General features: G+C 33.2%; 1 protein-coding gene across 1 annotated transcript; it reads right to left on the bottom strand.

Moving 5' to 3' along the window:
• Positions 1-5,191: 5,191 nt before the first annotated feature.
• LOC143557008 (uncharacterized) lies at positions 5,192-5,743 on the bottom strand. Its single transcript, XM_077046184.1, has one exon. The coding sequence runs from the start codon at positions 5,741-5,743 to the stop codon at positions 5,192-5,194; it is 552 nt and encodes a 183-aa protein (XP_076902299.1).
• Positions 5,744-24,101: the final 18,358 nt, after the last annotated feature.

The raw sequence follows: 24,101 nt of genomic DNA on the forward strand, positions 1-24,101 counted from the left end.
TGTTTTAACACTTTAGGGGCTGTTCTAAAACAGTCCCTAATAGTTGTGTCGGTTTTGCTTAAAAAGCCGATTTTTCGACCGTTTAAGTTACCGACGAGTCAAATAAATTACACAAGTCTATACTAATCATCCTATGAACTAAACACACATATAATAACATATAATTTACCATAAATTGCATTTTTGACTATATATGTTCATAAGATACCTTAATCGAGTTTTTCGGTTTCTAGTTTGTATTTTAAATTACCTTAGCAATGTTACTAGTAAAACTTGTTATTTATGTATATTTATGATTATGTTTAAACATTCTAAAAGTCCAGATTTTAATTTATTTTATAAGTTTCTAATAATCTTTTATTTCACTTTTAAATTGAAGGTTTTTATTCTCTTTTCAAAAGAATCTAATTTTCATATTTTTGAACATTGTCTTTTTCAACAAAATTAAGTATGATTCTTTTAGATGTTTCCATACCTTTATAACTAATCACTTTCATGTTATTCCCATCTTTATCAAACTTTTAATCATTCATTCAAATCAAAGGATTATAGATTAATAAGATTTTCTAAGTGTTGTTCTTACAAAGTTTCCCATTTTAGTAACTTTATTATTATTTGATAATTCTAATTAAACTAATTCTTCCACTTTGATTAAATACAATTCTATTTTTAATTCATTCATTTAAGTTGTTAAGGTTTCATATATCCTAAAGAATTTATTCCATTTTATTCTTTTAATCACCATTTAACAAAGTTTCTATCTTAAGTAAGTTGTTTATTTCGACAATGTTTTCAACTAATCCAAGTTTCAAAGTATTCATCCTATCTTGTTTTAAGTTGATATTAATTACTTGTTGTTTCCATCTATCACGTGTATTTATTTAAAAATCCAATTTTCATCTTTTCTTAAATTAAAGTTTCCTTATTTAGTATTTACAACACTTTTCAAGTTTTAACTATTAAATCTAACGTGCAACCTATCTTATTTACATATAGGTTATCCCATAACATCTTTTAATTCAAAAACCCATTCAAAACCTCCTAAATAATCTTATATTAAAAATCCCCAATTTTTACAATTATAAACACACTTTTGTTTTATCTATTTCTAACAACAATTTTTAACAATATAAACCCATACTAACAAGTTAAAGACCAATAATACATCCCAACCTTCAATCTAATACAAACCCTAGGATCAAACTTTTCCAAATTTACCAAAATTTCAAGAGATTCTTAATACTCAAGATCAAATCTTATAATCAATATAGGGTCTTTAGGATATATGTATGCATGTGTATGAAGTTTTGATTCTCTCATACATATAGATACATATACACGTCACACACACATATACATATACTACACACATTATCAATCTTCCAATCAAACTCAAGTATATCAAATCTTGTATATCAACACTCAATCAACATTAGCATGATACTTACTTGGTTCTTGAGATTGTTAAAGATTAAAATGGTGTTAATGAGTGAGAGTAGTGAGATTAATCCTTCCTAGTATGCTTGATTCTTCTTATCTCTAAACTTCTATGGATCTTGATCTTTGCTTATTATGTGTGTGTATGTTTATTGAAATTTTAATTTGATTTGGATGGTCTAGAGGGTGTCTGGGTCGTGATTTTTAAAGGAAGAAGAGGGAGAGGGGGTAGAGTGTTGAGTTGGTGTTTAGAGTGGTGAGTTGGTGGGTTAGAGTAGATAGGTGGAGTGTTGGGAGATGACCAAGTGTCTTACTTCTAGAACATAATGATTAGTGGCTTAGTTGGAGATTTAAGATTGGTCCATATGGGGTGTGAGTTGTCCAAGGATGGAGGTGGGGTATGTGAAAGGGTTGGGTTATAAACTAGTTGATTTCGATTATTCGTTTAACGTATTACGTGTTTTAAATATCCAAACGAACTCCGTTTTCAATAATTTTTGTCAGATTTTGAATGAAATCAAATTCCTGACAGTATGGACCATAAAAATCATTTTCTTGAAAATAATTCATGTGGGGTCCTTTCCGTGTCCTGTACTGACTCGTGATCGCTTATTTTCCAATTTTCGTGATTTGAGTCTTTCTAAATTATATTTTTATGTTGTCTCTCATGTTTTCATATATATTTTGAATTTTTGAGATTGTTTAATCAATCTAATGATTTATTTACTTTCTGGCTCACTGCCCGAGGTATTTGCACGTTTTTCTCGTTTCGTGTCAAAATTTCGACTTTTTATTGACTTTGCCAGATAATAAGCCTTAATAAAGAGTGATTTTTTTAATAAATTGATATTAGGATGGATAATCATGATTACATTAATAAAATTTTTGCCAGATGTTACATTCTTCCCTCCTTTATGAAATTTCGTCCTGAAATTTAGGAAGTATCACTGGCTTCTGACTCTATTGGAAACAGATGAGGATATTTTCGTTTCATTAGGTCTTGTCGTTCCCAGGTGAACTCAGGACCTTGTCGTAAGTTCCAACGAACTTTGACCAGCTTGATTCGATTTTGTCTGAGCTTCGTATTTTCCAGTCCATGTCTTCTACAGGCTCCTCGACAAATCGAAGCTTGTCATCAACTTGGATATCCTGAACGGGAACAATCAGTGATTCGTCGGATAAGCATTTATTCAAGTTTGATACATGGAACACGTCGTGTATTACGTTCAATTCTGAAGGTAATTCGAGTCGATAAACTACTGGACCAATTCGATTAATGATCTTGAATGGTCCCACGTATCTAGGACTCAGCTTTCCTTTCTTCCCGAATCTGATTACTCCTTTCCAGGGCGAAACTTTCAACAGAACTTGATCTCCCACTTGAAATTCCAACGGTTTTCTACGATTGTCAGCATAGCTCTTTTGCCGGTCTGCTGCAGCTTTAACCTGTCTTTGATCTGGAAGACCCTGTCGGTGGTCTCCTGAACAATTTCAGGTCCTGTCAGTTGTTTCTCTCCAACTTCAGCCCAACAAAGTGGGGATCGACATTTTCTCCTGTATAAAGCTTCAAAGGGTGCAGCCTTAATACTGGAGTGGTAGCTGTTGTTGTAGGAAAATTCAGCTAGCGGTAAGTGGGTATCCCAGCTTTTGCCGAAATCGAGAACGCAAGCTCTTAACATATCTTCAGATGTTTGAATGGTTCTCTCGCTTTGACCGTCGATCTGGGGATGATAAGCGTTGCTCATGTCTAAGCGTGTGCCTAAAGATTCTTGCATAGATTGCCAAAATCGGGAAATGAAATAACCGTCTCTGTCGGAGATTATGGAAACAGGTACTCCAAGTTTAGCCACAATCTCTTTCAGATATAATCGAGTTAACTTCTCCAGGCTATCTTTCTAGCGAATGGGAATGAAATGAGCGGATTTTGTTAATTTGTCTACAATTACCCAAATGGAATCGTGGTTATTGGGGGTAGTTGGTAATTTAGTCACAAAATCCATTGTAATGTTTTTCCATTTCCACTGTGGAATCTCATGATGCTGTAACAATCCAGATGGTTTCTGGTGTTCAGCTTTCACGTTTGAGCATGTCAGACACTTACTGACATAAACCGCTATATCTCCTTTCATGTTTGGCCACCAATAGAATTCTTGAAAATCTTTATACATCTTGGTTGCTCCTGGGTGAATGGAGTAATTGGATTTATGAGCTTCATCCAATACTAGATTCCTTAAATTTCCATAACGTGGTACCCAAACTCGATCAATCAAGTACAATGTACCATCAGACTTCGTTATGAATTCTCACTCAAGTCCTCATAACTTCTCGGTTTTTATGTTCCAAGGTTTCAAAGCTTTTTTTTTGCATCTCGGATTTGAGTGGTGAGGCTTGTTTGGATTGTTAATCCTAATGCACGGACACGAAGTGGTTTTTCTCTTTCCTTCCTACTCAATGCATCAGCTACAACATTTGCTTTACCTGGGTGGTAGCGAATGTCACAGTTGTAGTCATTGAGTAATTCTACCCACCTTCGTTGCCTCATATTTAAATCCTTTTGGTCAAATATGTGCTGGAGCCTCTTGTGATCAGTGAAGATTGTGCACTTGGTGCCATAGAGATAGTGTCTCTAAATCTTGAGTGCAAAAACAACTGCTCCTAATTCCAAATCATGAGTTGTATAGTTTTTCTTGTGCACTTTAAGTTGTCGTGATGCATAGGCTATCACCTTTTCTTTTTGCACAAGCACGCATCCAAGGCCTAATCGTGATGCGTCACAGTAAACTATGAATCCATCAGTTCCTTCTGGAAGGGACAAGATTGGTGCACTACACAACTTTTGTTTAAGCAGTTGGAAAGCTTCTTCTTGCTTTTCGGTCCAATCATATTTCTTGTCTTTCTTAGTCAATTTGGTTAAGGGTTGAGCTATAGAAGAAAAATTCTCAATGAATCTACGGTAGTAACAAGCTAATCCCAAAAATTATCGCACTTCAGTGGGTGACCTTAGTGTCTCCCAATTCTTAATTGCTTCAACTTTTATTGGAACAACTATTATACCATTCTCATTGATTACATGTCCTAAAAAGTGGACTTCTCAAAGCCAGAAATCGCACTTGGAAAATTTGGCAAATAGCTTTTCTTCTTTTAGTAATTATAAAATCAACTTCAAGTGTTGCTCATGTTCCTTCTTGGTTCGTGAGTAGATAAGTATGTCATCGATGAATACTATCACGAATTTGTCCAAGTATGGCTTACAAACTCTGTTCATAAGGTCCATGAATACAGCGGGTGCATTCGTTAGACCAAATGGCATGACCAGAAATTCATAATGACCATAGCGAGTTCTGAAAGCGGTTTTAGGAACATTTTCTTCTGCAACACGTAACCGATGATACCCTGATCGCAGATCGATCTTTGAGTAATAGTTTGACGCTTACAACTGATCGAACAAATCATCAATCCTCGGTAGTGGGTACCGATTCTTAATGGTAAGTTTGTTCAGCTCTCTGTAATTGATACACATTTTGAAAGAACCGTCCTTCTTTTTCACAAATAAGACTGGAGCTCCCTAAGGTGAGAAACTTGGTCATATAAATCCTTTGTCCAGTAACTCCTGAAGTTGGTTAGATAACTCCTGCATTTCTGATGGTGCCAGTCTATACGGAGATCGAGCTATCGGAGCGGCATCCTGAATCAGATTGATTCTGAACTCGACTTGATGCTGAGGAGGTAATCCAGGCAAATCTTCGGGGAAAACTTATGGGAAATCCCGTACTACCGGGATATCGTCTATCTTTCGCTCTTTAGCCTTTGTGTCGACTACGTTGACAAGAAAAGCCGGACATCCCTTTCTTAGCATTTTGCGAGTTTTTGTGATGCTAGAGAGTTTTAACTCGGTGTTACTCTGATCTCCTTGAATGTTTAGACATTGACCACTTGGGATTGGTAGATGAACTAGCTTTTCGGAACATACGATCTCTGCTTCATTTTTGGATAACCAATCCATTCCTACTACTATATCAAAACTGCCTAATTCTACGGGTAGAAGGTCGATTGGAAATCTATGATTTTCTAACAGAATGTTGCAGTTTTGAACAATTTTACTGGTTTCAATTAGTTTCCCATCAGCTAATTCTATTGAGTAGTTATTGTCTAACTTACTTGGTTCAATACCGAGGAGGGGTTCAAATTGGTTAGAAACAAAACGTAGATATGCTCCAGTATCGAATAACACATAAGCATAGTGATTATTAACGAGAAACGTACCGGTGACTACGGATGAGTCTTTCCGGGCCTTCTTCACATTCATCTCAAATGCTTTGCCCCTAGTGTTTTGACCTTTGAGTTTGGGGCACTAATTTCTGAAATGTCCGATGACACCGCACTCGAAACATCCGGGAGTTCGACATCCCGTAGATGTTGCTATCTTTGCGTAGCAGTCGCGGGTCATATGGCCAAATCGATTGCATCTATTACACTTCCAGCATTCACCACTATGGTTCTTCCCACACCTGCTACAAGTGGATCCATGTCCTGAGCTTCCTCCTGGTCCTCTTGCGTTTGCTGCAAACATTCTTCCTGTTCCTTGGTTTCTCTTGAACTATCCTCCTGAGTTACCATTCCACTTCCGTTTGAGTTCTCCGGGTTTCTGATTCTCGGTAGCTGTTTTTCGTTCGGGTTATGTGGTGACAGCTTTCTTTCCAGAGTTCCCATGCGAACTGCATCATCAGTTAAAGATTTTGCCAGCTCTCGGGCTGACTGGATGGTGGTTGGTTTGGAGGAGGTGACCATTCCTCGAATCTCTGGAGCTAATCCCCAGATATACCTCTCGATTCTTGCATATTCTGGCGTAACCAGTCGGGGTACCAGTCGTGCCAATGTGTTGAATCGGTAACTATATCTTCCGATGTCAGCACCTTCCATCTTTAACTGCCAGAAGTCATATTCGATCTTCTGAAGTTAGTTTCGGGGATAGTATTCTTTTAATAACATTTCTTTCAGTTTTTCCCAGGTTAGACGGTATGCGGCATCTTCTCTGAGATTTTGAATTATGGAATTCCACCACTCGAGTGCCTCATCACGGAATGAACATACTCCATATTTTATCCGTTCGAGAGGAGTGCAATCACTAATTTTCATTACAGATTCCATCTTCTCGATCCATCAGATAATTTCCAAAGGACCTTCGGCACCGGTAAATTCTTTCGGTCCGCAACCTTGGAAAGTTTTGTATGAGCACCCGCATAGCGTACTACCTGAGGGGTTTTCATTTAGATTTTCGGTTCTAGGTGTTCCTCCGTTTAGATTATTAGTTGTATTTCGGGGGTTTTGACTTGCGTTGTGGTTAGCCTCATGTTGCTCGAATGCCGTATTTACATGTTGAGCGATTAGTTGAGCTAACTCGTCTTGAGTGGAAGGTAATCCGGACGCTTGTTTATTAGTTGCTCGTCTTGTTTTGGGCGCCATGTTCTTTTTAGAAAAATAATATAATTTTGTTAGTTTTGAAAAATATTTTCTAAACTTTTAAGGATTACATAACATCATTCAATAACACACACACACACACACACACACATATATATATAGGGGATGGATCTTGCGAGAAGTGCGAGAAGTGAATGTGTAACTCCATTAATCCCTAATTTCACTCTATTTTCTTATTGTGTAGGTGCGTATGTACGTGTGTAGGTACGTATTTTTGTATATGTGTATGTATGTTTGAATGTGACGCGGTACGTTTGTATGTGTGTAGGTAGATTTGAATGTTGTGTAGGTAAGAAAGGGAGTGAAATTTGGGATTAATGGAGTTACACCTTTGCTTCTCGCACTTCTCGCTGTAAAAAAACTTCTGAAATGATCCTATACATATATATATATAATCATCAAAGTGTGGGACTTTATAATTACCAAAATTAGGTGTATGTACTTACACCTTAGTCACCCACCATTCTACCATAATTTTTAAGTTCCTACCATAGTTATCACAACCACACAAAAGACTACATGTTCATAGTTAGGTTACACAACATACTACCCAAAATAACCAACACTACTTGTGAGCTAAGTCTAGTGTATGCTCATCAAATAACATAAACATGGCTCCATTATGCCATTCTTCATCTCGAGATCTCCCACCCTGGCCTCTGTGAGCAATCCCTGATTCTTCATGTCATACACAAACTGGTACAAAGCATTGTGCGATAGATCATCTGTGCCCTGCTTGTGTTCTATGGCAAGGACGCTGTTCACCATATTGTGAACAATGTTCTCATATGCCAAGAACTTGCCAAGAAGAACCATAAGTAGCTCATGATCGGAGGGTCCTTCCTCGACCACAGGCTCCGGTGAGGGAGGAGGTGGTGGAGGAGGTGGGATCACAGCTAGTGGGAAAGCAGTAACGGGAGCTGGTGCATCACGGGTGGCTCAGGTTCTTTTTCGGGAATACACCTTGAGAGGTGTGGTTCCCGAGGTAGAACCAGCGTCTCCTAATGCAATTACCGGGCTGCACTCGACCGGTGACAACGGGGTACTATCGTCACTGGAGTCAGAGTCAGACATAATCCCTAATGGGGTCATCATCTGTAAAGAACATATCAATTCAAGTTAGTAATAATCAATTATATATATATTATTACCTTTTCGTTTCAAGAGGCGGGAAAGGAGCGTGTGTTTGAACATACGGTTATAGTTTAGAAAACCTTTTATATTCTAATTCTCTATAACTATTGGCTCTGATACCAACTTCTTTCCATGCCACCTCGAAATCTTCACTTACCTGAAAATCATACTAAAATATCGATCAACACAACGTGTTGGTGAGTTTCCCTTTATATCAAAAGTAGTCCATATATATACATATGAATTGAAAACATAATCCAAATAATCAAATCCGATATCAATTCGTGTGTAATCGTCACTACACCCCGAATTATATCCAAAATATCCCGTGTATAATGGTATAATGCCATTATATCACAAATCCGTGTGTAATGATCTACCGTCGTCACATCACAAAACAATAGGCATTTCATTTATTAAACAAATTGAGTTGTTGTAGACGAGCAAAGAATACAACATTACGTATGGCTATCATAGTTGATAACCCGATACATACAATACTCAAAATATTCCCACTTTTAACCCAACGCAATTGGAAGTGGGGGGCGTCACCCCAATAGATCTACTAATATTTTTGTGCTCCTTTCTAGGGTTAACTGTTATTTAGCCAACTAGACTCATCCCGCATTATACACCAATTTATAAAATAAAATGCCTTTATAAAACCACAATGAAAACAATATGTAATAAAGAATATGCTTTTCCCCAAAACACAATTAAATATCGTTTTGAAAACATTTTCAGTTAAAAATCGAGGGGGTTCGATAGAGAAACTCACTATATTGTAGCTTTTTCAAAATCCCGTGTCCTATATTAGAACACGTTTTGTTAATATAAACTTGATTTTAGTTTTTATACAAAACTCTTTTTAATTTATTAATCCTACTCTAGCACATAAGCACATAAGCGAGCACACATAGTTCGGTTTTCCGTTAACTATTATTTAATTATTAAACTAATTAATAAACAATATATTAAAATATTTTAATTTTCAGTTGCTGGAAATTTTTAAGAAAATATTAATCTTCTATTTTTCACAAAACTTGTCGGTTTTGTCGGTTTTTTTTGCCTAAAATGCGTTATTTCGGTTTTTCGTTTAAAATGTAACTTATAAGTTATGAAAAATACTTGTTACACAGATATTAGTCAAGTTTTACAAGTTAACTTGTGAAAATATATTAATTTCATTTTTGTTAATATTTTCTTAAAATAGCAACTTTTTAACGTTTTCGTGTGGGTTTTCGCGACATGAATCGTTTAGGACCAAGTTTTATCATCTTGTCATTTTCTCATGTATTAACTTATGTTATACATGAGTGTTTTAACACTTTCGGGGCTGTTCTAAAACAGTCCCTAATAGTTGTGTCGGTTTTGCTTAAAAAGCCGATTTTTCGACCGTTTAAGTTACCGACGAGTCAAATAAATTACACATGTCTATACTAATCATCCTATGAACTAAACACACATATAATAACATATAATTCACCATAAATTGAATTTTTGACTATATATGTTCATAAGATACCTTAATCGAGTTTTTCGGTTTCTAGTTCGTATTTTAAATTACCTTAGCAATGTTACTAGTTAAGCTTGTTATTTATGTATATCTATGATTATGTTTAAACATTCTAAAAGTCCAGATTTTAGAATATTTTATAAGTTTCTAATAATCCAAAATTTCACTTTTAAATTGAAGGATTTTTATTCTCTTTTCAAAAGAATCTAATCTTCATATTTTTGAACATTGTCTTTTTCAACAAAATTAAATATGATTCTTTTATATGTTTCCATACCTTTATAACTAATCACTTTCATGTTATTCCCATCTTTATCAAACTTTTAATCATTCATTCAAATCAAAGGATTATATATTAATAAAATTTTCTAAGTGTTGTTCTTACAAAGTTTCCCATTTTAATAACTTTATTATTATTTGATAATTCTAATTAACCTAATTCTTCCACTTTGATTAAATACAATTCTATGTTTAATTCATTCATTTAGGTTGTTAAGGTTTCATATATCCTAAAGAATCTATTCCATTTTATTCATTTTATTTCACCATTTAACAAAGTTTCTATATTAAGTAAGTTGTTTATTTCGACAATGTTTTCAACTAATCCAAGTTTCAAAGTATTCATCCTATCTTGTTTTAAGTTGTTATTAATTACTTATTGTTTCCATCTATTGCATGTATTTATTTAAAAATCCAATTTTCATCTTTTCTTAAATTAAAGTTTCCTTATTTAGTAGTTCCAACACTTTTCAAGTTTCAACTATTAAATCTAACATGCAACCAATCTTATTTACATATAGGTTATCCCATAACATCTTTTAATTCAAAACCCATTCAAAACCTCCTAACTAATCTTATATCAAAAATCCCCAATTTTTACAATTATAAACACACTTTTGTTTTATCCATTTCTAACAACAATTTTTAACAATCTAAACCCATACTAACAAGTTAAAGACCAATAATCCATCCCAACCTTCAATCCAATACAAACCCTAGGATCAAACTTTTCCAAATTTACCAAAATTTCAAGAGATTCTTAATACTCAAGATTAAATCCTATAATCAATATAGGGTCTTTAGGATATATGTATGCATGTGCATGGAATTTTGATTCTCTCATACATATAGATACATATATACACGTCACACACACATATACATATACTACACACATTATCAATCTTCCAATCAAACTCAAGTATATCAAATCTTGTATATCAACACTCAATCAACATTAGCATGATACTTACTTGGTTCTTGAGATTGTTAAAGATTAAAATGGTGTTAATGAGTGAGAGTAGTGAGATTAATCCTTCATAATATGCTTGATTCTTCTTATTTCTATGGATCTTGATCTTTTCTTATTATGCGTGTGTGTGTTTATTGAAATTTGAATTTGATTTGGATGGTCTAGAGGGTGTTTGGGTCATGATTTTTAAAGGAAGAAGAGGGAGAGGGGGTAGAGTGTTAAGTTGGTGTTTAGAGTGGTGAGTTGGTGGGTTAGAGTAGATAGGTGGAGTGTTGGTAGATAACCAAGTGTCTTACTTCTAGAACAAAATGATTAGGGGTTTAGTTGGAGATTTAAGATTAGTCCATATGGGGTGCGAGTTGTCCAAGGACGGGGGTGGCGTATGTGAAAGGGTTGGGTTATAAACTAGTTGATTACGGTTTTTCGTTTAACGTATACGTGTTTTAAATATCTAAATGAACTCCGTTTTTAATAATTTTTGTCAGACTTTGAACGAAATCAAATTCCTGACAGTATGGACCATAAAAATCATTTTATTGAAAATAAGTCATGTGGGGTCCTTTCCGGGTCCTGTACTGACTCATGATCACTTATTTTCCAATTTTCGTTATTTGAGTCTTTCTAAATTATATTTTTATGTGTCTCTCATGTTTTCATATATATATTTTGAATTTTTGAGATTGTTTAATCAATCTAATGATTTATTTACTTTATGGCTCACTGCGCGAGGTATTTGCACTTTTTTCTCCATTCAGTGTCATAATTTGGACTTTTTGTTGACTTTGCAAGATAATAAGCCTTAATAAAGTGTGATTTTATTAATAAAGTGATATTAGGATGGATAATCATGATTACAGTAATAAAACTTTTGCCAGATGTTACATACCCCGTACCTATAGTTTGAGAATAATAGTTTAATAATTTATCTAGATCAAATGATCTAGGTTCAGACCTTTAGTCTGGTTAAATAGCTTTAAACCTTGATTAAATATTTTATTGTTAAAATATTACTTTAGATCTTTAGTCTATAAAATCCTATTTTTTAATATTAATGTTTCTTCATATAGAAGAAATCATCTAAATTATACGTTTCTTCCTTTTGAAGAAATCGTGTTTATAAAATTTTTATTTTTCCTCCTTTAAAAGAAATATTATTTATTCAAAATGATTACTTTGTTTACTTAAAGCATTTTGGTTCGTAAGAAGTTTGGTGTAGCATGCTTTGGCCTAATAGGTCGAACACTCTCATTAATCTCTCGAGGAAAGTAAACGGATCTCGCGGTTGATCGGGATTTATACGAATTACTTTCCTTAGACAAGAGACTCGACTACCAGTGTTGTCACCCCTTCAGTAACTACATGCCCGTCATGTTTTTATGTTTAATTATATATATATATATATATATATATATATATATATAATCTTTCTTCCTTTAGAAGAACGTTATTTGACAATAACTTTTGTATGTAAAACTTTATATTTCTTAATAATAAAGAAACATTCATTTTTGTTAACCTTTATATATAAAAAAATTTAAATATATCTATAAACTTTCCAAGGTTTAGGCTATACATTCGACTAGGGTCTAAGCTAAGTTGAAATATCTTAAACATAACGCTTGCCTTAACACTTAAGGACGAGGTAGCAGTAATTCGACATAGGGTGTCAAGGTATGAAACGTCGAAACTCACCAACTCGGTGGCACACCTTCATTGATCGTAAGAATGGGTAAAACCTTTTTACCCATTCCGGCTTCGGCTGTTTTGAGCATTGTGTGAAGCTCACCAATACTCTTGTCCCATCCATTCATGTTATAATTCATAACAAATGTCTCAAACCTTTTAGTTAAGCCATTAAGGATCATATCCGTGGCTAACTCTTTTGAGACGGGACAGTTAAGCCATTCAAGCCGATCAATGTGGCTTTTCATCTTAAGAACATAAGATGAGACATATTGGGTTTCTTCCATACGACATGCATGAAACGCTTGAACCGTTTCGAAACGTTCCACCCTAGCTTGAGTAAGGAACATTTCCTTAAGCTGGGTGATCATGTCATATGCCCCATGATTTTCGAAATCCTTTTGGATTTCGGGAATCATTGTTCCCAACATGAGGCAAGAAACTTGAACCAAATCCTCGGTGTATTTTAACCAATCATTGTAGGCATTAAAGTTATTAACATCAGGTTCATCAGGTTCATACTTTGTTAGAGTTAATGTGAGTTTTCAGTCTATTTTTTTATTGGAATTTGGAAATGAAAACATACAAGTAAGCCATATCTTGGATAGAGAACACAAGATTCATTAGGAAGAGAAAAACATTAAAATAAACAAGTGAAAGGAGGATGTGAGTTATAAGTACGATGGACCTTGGGCTTGGAGAAAGTATGTGTTGACCTACATGCTAGGCTTTATAATGGAAACTGAAAAACAAAAGCATTGTCCTCGTGGTCATCCTATTTCTTGTCCCCTTCACATTGATAATTAAAATAAAATAAAATAAAAAAGTGAAAGGAAGTCCACTTTCTAAAAAATGATGAAAAGTTTGTCTTTTAAATATTGATATGACTTAACCCATAAACATACATCTTTTTGGACAACCTATACCTATCATATGTATTATTAAACTTTATTATAAAATTTTGAAGGCGAGCTCCTTCTCATGGGGGTGTCCTCGGCCATTACTTTAATATGAAGGCCCTTATAAACGAAGCCTCTTACTAAATAATCCCTCCAGAACAAATCCCCTTATAAAATAATTCCTTCAGAAAAAGGTCCATTACTGAACAATCTCTTCAGAATGAAGTCTCTTGTTTAACAATCGTCTCACATGAAGCCCCTTACTGAAGAATTCCTTCAGAATGAAGCCCCCTACTAAACTATTACTTCAAAACAAATCCCCTTACGGAACCGTTCCTTCAGAATGACCCCTTACCAAACTATACCCTTAGAACGAGGTCCCTTACCAAATATTCCCTTTCATAATGAAGCTTTTTCTACATACTCCTCTCACAAATATCCTTCCTTAGGGAAGAAACACTCTTCTTGAAACATTTCGTATTACAATATTTTCCTCTAAGGAAGAATTATCCCCTTCCATTGAACGATGTGTTCGAGAAGCCCCTCGGGGGGAAGGGGAGCCTTATACAACAACATATTGCATTACAATAATTTTATCTGAAGAAGAAGATCCCCCCTCCAAGGGATGAAATGCATGAAAGTATTTATTTCCGTATGATCTCATTACTACGACAAAAACCTATACAACAAGAGTTTTCTATGAAGAAGAGAAATTCCCGTCCAGGGGATGACGCACATGAAAGGTCTCTTCCATTGAGAAAGGACCCCTTCCCTACAACAACATGGAGCTTGGGGACTAATTTGACATTGCATCATTGTGTCGTGGGTTTTCCTCATTGAAGTGTCTTTAATAAGATTATAGGGATGCCACGATGGTTTTGCTTGATTCACAAGGAGCCTGTTACAACTGTATGGGATAAGGTGTCTTAAATAGTACTCATAAATTGCATGTTTCACGAAGAATAGTCCTCTTCCAATGAAGGAGGCATGGGATATGGTGTCATAAATAGTACTCATAAAATGTTTTAAACATCAATTGCATGTTTCACGTTAAAAAGCTGTTTTACACTTTATGTTGTAGTTTCGGTTGTGTTATTATTTAGTGTTCAATATCTTCGGATAACACATGAAGTTTTACAACCAAATACAACAATATTTATCGTGACGTACAAAAAAAAATATATATATTTTTTTAATGAAAAATTTATGTTAAAAAAGGGATAATTTTAAATTGATAGTTCAAAAAGAATTTTGCATAAGAAACAACTTGTGAGTTGTTGCGTTGACTAAACTCTAAGACGACACATCAAATGTATAACCACATCATGAGGGGGTCATGAAATAAAGTAGTGAGTGTATTAAGATGAAACACCCAAGATTATTATATTTAAATCCTTGAAATTCACTAAGTGTGAATTATAACATATGAACTAATATATGTTAATGAGAAATTAAACTTCTTGGAAATTCGCTAAGTGTGAATTATAACATATGAACTAATGTGTGTTAATAAGAAATTAAACTTCTTGGAAGTTCAATAAATATGAATAATAACATATGAATTAATATATGTTGATGAGATAAATAAATCCTTGATAGTTCATGAAAGATTATAATTTGAAAATTCACCAGCTTTATTATGTTACTTTTATAATTGAATTTAAGTAAATCTTAATAGATTTATTATAATATGCTTACAATAGCGATGAATATATGGATGTGTCTACTAATATTCATTTTCTTTGAACTATGTGAAAGTTTGTCTTTCATTTTGAGGGGGACAACAATGAAATGTATAAATCACTTTATGCTAGTTTGAATTCCAAGAGTTTGAGTGTCAATATAGTTGACTTTATCTCAACATAATAGTGATTGTAGATGAGTAGCGTTCATCTTGTTGGTAATAAATGTATTCATCAAAATGATTCGGATTAAGACTTATGTTCAAAGTTCATATAAGTTAATGGTGAAGCCTTGAAGATCAAAAGCAAAAGAGTTATGTTCCTTAAATGAATGAAAAATTTATGTATGTTCTATATACAATAATTTGTGAGACTTTCCTTAATATTAATGTTTGGGGATTGTGAATAAGTCTCATAATTTTGTCTAAACAAAGGGTTGAGTGTTTGAAAGTGATATTATTATGGCTATGAAGGATCATAATGATGCATCTTAAGTTCACATGTTAAATTATTGTAGTCTAAAACATGCTAGACTAATACTTGTTAATTATGGTGCTTGGCGGATTCTAATTAACGCGGAAATTTGAAACATCAACAACACAAGAATGAATTTGTGTATAGACAAATTAAAAGAAATTTTAATTCAGTATAAGGTAATAATATAAACTTATGAGGATCTTAAGAAGATCTCAACTTTCTAGGGTTGCCTTAGAGGGTGATTTAAAATCCTTCTAAGTTGGTGATATTTGATAACAAACTTTTAACAAGTTTTACTTTAATTAGTAACCATAGATGAACTCATTGATACAAAGACGTGGTTTTGGTCAAATCATGAGTGTCAAATTGTATTGACAAGTAAATTTAAACAAACTATATCAAAATGTAAGAAATGTGGGGGGAAGCCATTTAAGAACCTACTCTTTAGAAGTATGTAGCAATGGTAATTGTTATGATTTATCAAACTTGTATATAAAGGATGAACCTTTATTTACCCCATTCAAAAGTTGGATGATGTTATCCAATAGCACTTAAATGTGGAGGTGTCTTGCATTTGAACTTAGAAGGTTTAGCAATGAGGATTATTGGAATCCAATCTAACATTTCAAACACACAGCCAAGTTGAGGACAAAAAGGCCGTAGTGCATAATAGAGATGTGTTTGCCTTAATGATAAGTGTATCTTACAAAGATAAATATTATAACCAGATTCAGTTGACACAATATAAAATTATTTTACAAATTAAGAACACATCATGACAACTTATCTCAACTACGTAAGTTATCTGTAGTGACTTGACAAAGTCAAAGATAATGTTATGGATCCAACGACCCGAGGGTTTAGTAGAGATCAAGTTGTGGAATGAGACTAAAGCCCATAACAAAGGGTATATAAAGGAAACCTAACTTAGTTGACTGGAGATCTCAAGATCTAAGTTCAATATGACAACCTAATTATATATCTAAGGGTGGTCACTGTGGGGGGGTGTGGCTTATGTATAAGTTGACACATAAGCTAATATATATATATATATATATATATATATATGATTGATTTCTTTTGAGAACCGCTTTGAGCTTTAAGAACTCGAAAGAACTCAACGTGACAAAGTGTTTTTTTGAATTTTTTTTACACATGTGTAATACGTAAGTGTATGTAATGTACAAAAAATTACAGTATATTTTTACACATCAAATCGACTTATTACACATGTGTAACTAACATTTAAACTTGTGTAATTATCAAAAATACTTATTCTCTCTCCTGATTCATTTTTTAATCAAATTTAATCTCACCCACATATTCAAACTCATTTAATTAAATGTGTGGTCTATAATTGAGTTCTTAAAGTTCTTACAACTCATCAAGTTCTCAAAATATCCCTCCCCTATATATATATATATATATATATATATATATATATATATATATATATATATATATATCCTCCTAAATTGTAAACAGAGTTTAATTACTTCCTAGTCCATTCCTTTAACAACAGTGAGATGTTGTGAGGCTAAGCATAATATATGGTTAATGATTTGTGTAAATCATTATAATTAATGCTTTTAATGATTTGTGGATAATCACCTATGTGAAAGAGAAATGGGGTCGCTTCGAATGAAATTGTAAGGTGCGTAATTCCTAGAGCTTTCACATAATCAAGCTAGTGTTACAGGATCATAATGGACACGACAATGAGGGGATCTGCCCGGCTAGGGAGAGTATTGTGTGAAGTTTATTGTCGCCTACACAAAAAGGGGGTTTGTTCAAGGATTTCGTGTCTACTAACCGCTAGGAGACTAAGTATACTTCACAAAGGAAGGTTCAAACCTAACACCTACCTATCCTGCAATACTTAACTGTCGAGGTTTCATTGGATATTTTATGTGTTTTGATCAATCTCCATTCATGTGGAGGATTGTTAGAAATTTCTTTTAGGATGAATGGATATTTTATTTATTATTTAGTAAAATCATTAATAAAACTCTTAATATGGTGAATTACAAATAACTCTTGAGTAGAGTTTTATTTATGTCACTTGATGAGTTTTATTAGAGTTTATGTCTCAAATTAAGTGAGAATTTTCACTCATCAATGTCTCTTGTACAAATTTTACTAAAGTGAAGAAGAGAAGTCTTTTAACAAAAATGATGATCATCAAGAAGAAGCCTTTGTATATTTCTTTTTCAAGAAATATTAGAGACAAAAAACTCTTTAAACTACATCTTTATATTATCAAGTTTTAGCACACTAAAGTATCCGGTGTAGCCTCTGGCGCGTAGATTACCCAGGCAGTACATACTGCTTCGGCTGTTGTACCCTGGGAAACAGACGTGTTGTGACACTCGTCAAATTCGGGTCTCTATTTGGATTCGTTTTGTAAACTTTTATTATGTAAAACCGACTCAATCATTTTTAGAACCTAAATTAATTATTATATAATATTATATAGACCTCGATAATCAATAATCGATGTTTTTTCATATTATAGTGTTGTTAAGAAAAACATAAGGGGTTTGAAATGATTTTCGTAAACTCGTTATAAGCTTTGAAAACCTTTTAACTCGCATTAAACCATTATTGAAACTTGGAGGGCCTTTTGTGAAAATATAATACATATACATTTAAACCTTAACCCTAACATTTTTATTCAGCCCCCCCCCCCCATCTTCACCTCTCCGACTCCGGCGCCGATTTCCGGCATACCTCCATTTCCGGCGACGAGCTCTGGCCACCTCACCTGCACCACCACCTTCAGCCATCCCTTTTCTTCCCCTCTGGTCCGCAAAACCATCACCCGCAGCCCCACCACCATTCCCTTTCCCCTCCACGATTTCCTGCGAGCTCTCTCTTTATACACGTTTTTCCGGTGACCGGAAAAATCGGCCACCGGCGTACTGCTCTCTCCGTCTCGCCGTGCCTCACTCTTTCTCTATGTCTTCGTCTCTCTCTCTCTCTTCTCCCCGTCTCTCCTCTCTCCGTCGCTATCTCTCTCTAACTCTCCTTCTCCCTCTCGTCGTGTATCTCTCTCTGTCTCTTTCTCTCTCCCTCTCCGGCAGTTGTTATCACTCTTCGGCGATTTCTGCTCGGGTTTTACCCGGTGTGGAGCCACGACCTCATATACATCTAAAAGGTAAACTAATTTGGCTTTTGGTGTTACTAATTTTCATATATCGAATTTTAGATTTAAATTGCTAGTATCGGTTATAATTTTGGTTGATACTTTGAAACGAGTTGGGTGTGTATAGATTGGTTTGATTTGGAGAAAAGATGAAAAGCCGGGTAATGGATATATGAATCTTTCGTATGGGTTTAATTAACATGGTTATTTTGGTTCGTTTGATTTGTACGTTAGTTGTTAAACTAGAGGTCTCGGGTTCGGGTCTCATCTTTAGACCGATTTTAAATGTTATTTTTACACTTAACAAATCTCGGTTACTATTAGTGTTAATATTTTTACATAAAAAAATTATTGTTATTATTATTATGTTAAACTTACTAATATATGTATTCATTATTAATGTTATTATTATTATTATTATTATTATCATTATTCTTATAAATATTAAAGTCAATATTATTAATAAAGATCATATTATTTTCATTTAGTAAAATCATAACTTTATTCATAATCATTAGCAATAATATTATTATATTTAATTTGTGAACTCGTCTAGAAATCGAGCCAACATCGAGTATGGTATCGTCATTACTATCAATATTATTTATTATTACTATCATTTTTTTTATCAAAAACATTATAATTAATATAGGATTTCTTTCTATAAATATAAATATTAGTATTATTAATAATAATTATTGTTAATTATTATACTATATTAGTATTATTGGAAATAGTTATTGTTATTATTATTATCTTATATATCTATATATATATATGTATATATATATATATAACACATCTTTTTTTAATTATTATTATCACTACTATCTTATCATTAATAATATTATTATAAACTTTATTATCAATTCATTTTTATAAAACCGAACTCTTAAATTAAGCTCGTCTTGTTTCTATTTTGATATTGGTTTAGTTATTTTAAATCCCAATAACATAATAATACTTTATTTTAAATTATCAGTTAAATACGAGTCCCTAATCATTAACAAATTAACCGGTAATCCGATTTACAACCGAACCTCATCGTTCATTGTTTCCAATATAGTTTCATCATGGTTTCAAGTTCATTAATATATTACATTATTTATTCTAGCTAAGGTGTTTATCGTTTCAAGTCGGATCTGTCCGTTTACCGTTCGAGCTTCATTTATTTATCTATTTATTTCTCGGTTTATCAGTCGAGGTGAGTATTTTCATACCCCTTTTTCCATCTTCCGTTTTGGGGTGACATTTCATACTTATCAAACTAAATGCCTTATTTACTTGAATCATAAACCCACAAATGTGATTGTATACATTACTTAAATATTTGTTTGATTTGGTGTTCTATGCTATATGTCTATGTGTTTATCGCTTTCGGTTGGTTGAATCTATAAAAATCCCAGACTACTTGACAACCCCTTGTAGCTAGGTGCTATATCATTAGAGCTAGAATTTCAACATCAAGCGCATACCTTATTATGAAAAGGGGCTAAAACCAAAGCTAAGGAGCTGACACTCGACTGAAAGGAGAGGGTGCTAATGTGTTTAGCAACTGTCAAAAAAATCCTAGACTATTAGGCATCCCCTTATAGATAGGTGGCGCTAACGTAATTCTATTAGCGTCTGCCAATTTATTCAAGTTGTTGCTTTTATTTATTGTTTTGCATACAAGTTTTATGGCTTTATATTACTATATATTTATATGCTCAAACTTATGAATTGCTCACCAACCTTTGTGTTGACAAACTTTATTTTATGAAATGTTACAGGTTTGACTTTTGTTGACTCGAGGACTTGATGAAAAAACGATACCAAGACTATTAGGGTATTAGTAAAACGAACAATATGATTACTACTTGTATTCAACTTGTTTATATGAACGAGATGTGTTTGTTTATTGATTTATGAAATAAAATAAGTTGATTAAATATTGTCACTTTAAATAGTGTCTTGTTTATTTGGGCAATCGGTTGCACCCCGGCATGTTCCGCCGCCTTTGGTCGGGGTGTGACAGATTGGTATCAGAGCCACAAGACTATAGGATAGGTGGTTAGACGTAACGACCTAGTATAGTCTTTACTTTAGGGTCCTTATACGTGTTGCCTATACGTGTTTACCCTACTTGATTGTTCAATACACTTGTTTATATACTTATTTATTTTATCAAATCATAAATATACACATACACAAACTTTCATAGTACTCCAAGGTATCCTTACCTTAAAACGCAAAAGCATTAGCTTTTTTATGGATCACGAGCTTAACTTGGATCCCGTTGTTTCAAATCTCCTTAAAGATTGTCTCATATGAGATGACCACTTTAAGTAGTCGAATGCGAGCGTTCCGCCCGCCATTCAAATTTTCGGTGTTAAAACAATAGGACTACGGTGATTTTGTGGACTAGCGTTTTGACATGACGTTGTATTCTGATTTATTATTTTTGTTACAATCGTTATTTGAGTCGAAGACATGAAAAAGACGCGGTGGTACGTGCACATGTTTAGACTCCAACATGGTATTTTTGTATTAAAGGTTTTTAGTGTCGGAATATCAAGTCATGGTGGTTCATGCACGATTTCTTCGCCTTTAAATCTTAGAACATTATTATTACGTTTCAAGAATTTAAACCATTTTCTCTTTATTTTGTTATAAATTCTTATCACAGGTCTTCATTTATAAATGTTATATTTATATTATTTTTGTTTGTTAATAATTATTGTATATCTCGATTTTATATGGTAAAGTTTTACACCAATTTTCCCATTTTGATTTCAAAATGATTTTATTACAAGTTTCGTTCATTATGATCTCTTTGATATAAGTTAAAAATATATGTATGTATATATATAGCTAGTTCGATCTGTTCGTAATGATTTTAATATGCCATTTATTTTTATTAAGTCTATTTACATACAAAGATCTTATTATATAAATTTTATCATATTAAGAATGTTTTATGATAAATTCCACCTCAACTTTTCAAGTAAATTTTCCTATTGTATAAACTCTAAATTGTCTTTAAAGTCCTCGTACAAAATTTTATAAAATTTTATTGTTATAACTGTTCCGTTTATTTTGGACGATCACTTCAAAATTTTAATTATTTAAACATCGCATGACATTTTAATTATACTATATTATATAATACACGTGGTAAAAATTTTCACTACCCAAATTTATTTCCATGACAACTTTCATCATGCAATCTTTGGTTCATTATAAATTTTCGCAAATAAAAGAATTTACATCATACGATTTTCCGCGTTTTAAAAATTCTTATGATAATTTTGCCAGGATCTTTCAAGAAAGTCACAAACTTATAACTTGTAATATTCTTGAAACTCTCATGCAAAACTTCATAGGAATTTTACTTCAAAGACCAAAAATCTTTTACTTGTGAATTCTCGATTTACAATGCCGGTCATTTAACTTGGACGATATTAAATAATGAACTTAGTAAAAAAAATTCATTTCGCAACTTTGGATTCCCAAAAACGACATTCATCATTTAATACTGAGACCTCATAACAAATTTCGACATTCAATTTATGTATTTTAAATTACCTCATAAGCAAAAAAAAATTATTGTAATATTTATAAAAAAAAAATCTCCCTAGACACAACCAACTTTCCCAAACACCCGTAACCCATCTCAAACTACCGCCTTAAATCAAACCACCCTTTCCCCTTCAAAAGTTTTCCCGAACACTCAAATCTTCCCTCAATATGAACAAAACCTAACATACCAAAGTTATACACTCACCAACTCCAACCCCACGTAAATCCAAGATGTACAAAATCAACCCAACAAAAAGCCTTAAATATCGACACTCCCACGCCACGAAAACCTATCAAACTCACCATCCAAATACTTCAAAGACACCGAAAAACACACTCACGAATGCCTTGAACATATACATGCCCAAGTTTACTCAACTATGATTCAAAACTCTTCGACCCATACTATGTCGAGTCATAAACCATATCGCCACACCGTTCACATCCAACCATAGAGTTGATATCAAAATAGCAACTCAAACACTCCTTACCAAATACAGGTATAAACCAAATCTCAACCCAAACCAGTCAAGATCAAATTATCCAACTTATCAACTTAACTCGAGCTCAAAGCCAAAACCTCATCTATTAGCCCAACCACTACTCACACAAATCATCTAAGCCTAACCCACTCAAACGACCTAAACTCAACAAACCTCATAAATCCAACTCAAGAAAAAAAATACCCAACTACGCAAGCCAACCGAAACATACTCACTCTTCATCAAATTTCCAAACCATTCACCACTCGAAGCCTAAAACCCCTCCCTACGCATGCAAGCTTCATTTTTCCCTAAATTCTTTATTTATTTATATATATATACAACTAATGTATTCATAACAACCTCAGGTGTTCAAATAATCAATTTTAAATTTTAAACCCTAAATACATATATTTTTATATATACATATACATATATATGGTATTGTCATGAGAACAAAATTCTATTATGAGGAGTTGTTTTCAAAGTTTAATAAACGATTATATGTATGATTTCAAGATTTTAAATATTATCACCTAAGGTGATAAACCTCTTAATAACTTTATAAATTCGAGGTCTCTTTTTGAATGATGAATGCGGGATTTATTCAGTAATAAATTACAACTTTCACCATATTGCATAAACTCAATAACCATGGCTTTGCAAATCTTTTGGGGCGCGCTTATAAATATTTTATATTGTAACACAAATTTTTGCTCAGTAACAATTTACGCAAACTATTACCTCTTATTATCGCAAGCATCATCACTTTATATAATTTATTTTCATCACAATAACTTTATGTATACAAACACCTTTAACAATTTGGGTTACAAGATTTACATTCAATAATGATTTAAATATTTTCTCTAGTAATGCATTACCGGGATGCCTTGTTATTATGTACATTTCTTAGAAACAATAAAACAACCTTACTCAAGACCTTATTTTCAATTTTATTCATTATACGCTACGCGATTTATATATTTCGTAATTTATTCGAGTCTCACTGTTATTGCGATTTTCTTTTCCATTTATGAGATGTTTCTATGGTAACTTTATGCACATGAGATTTCATTTTTGTGTTTTGAATTTTCATGACCGAATGTAAACTATTCAATGACAATTTGTGTAATACTTTCAAAACCTTAACTTCGCCAAAAATCTCGTTTATCTTTTAAACGATATTTTTATGACTATGTTATTTATATTTGAGCATTTATGTAAACGCGATTCTATACATTATTCTATATCATTTTATCTAATCTGTAAATGGCCTATGTGTGGCTGTCTACAAGTTTTGGCGCTATTAGAAACCGTTATTATAATGACGATTATATAAATGGTTTCAC

Source organism: Bidens hawaiensis, unplaced genomic scaffold (assembly GCF_021521415.1).
Source record: "Bidens hawaiensis isolate Kalapana, Puna unplaced genomic scaffold, B.hawaiensis_p1.1 tig00018769_1, whole genome shotgun sequence".
NCBI lineage: Eukaryota > Viridiplantae > Streptophyta > Magnoliopsida > Asterales > Asteraceae > Bidens > Bidens hawaiensis.

Excerpts from the sequence above, each read along its gene's own strand:
- LOC143557008 (XM_077046184.1), bottom strand. The coding sequence starts at position 5,743 with ATGAATGTGAAGAAGGCCCGGAAAGACTCATCCGTAGTCACCGGTACG.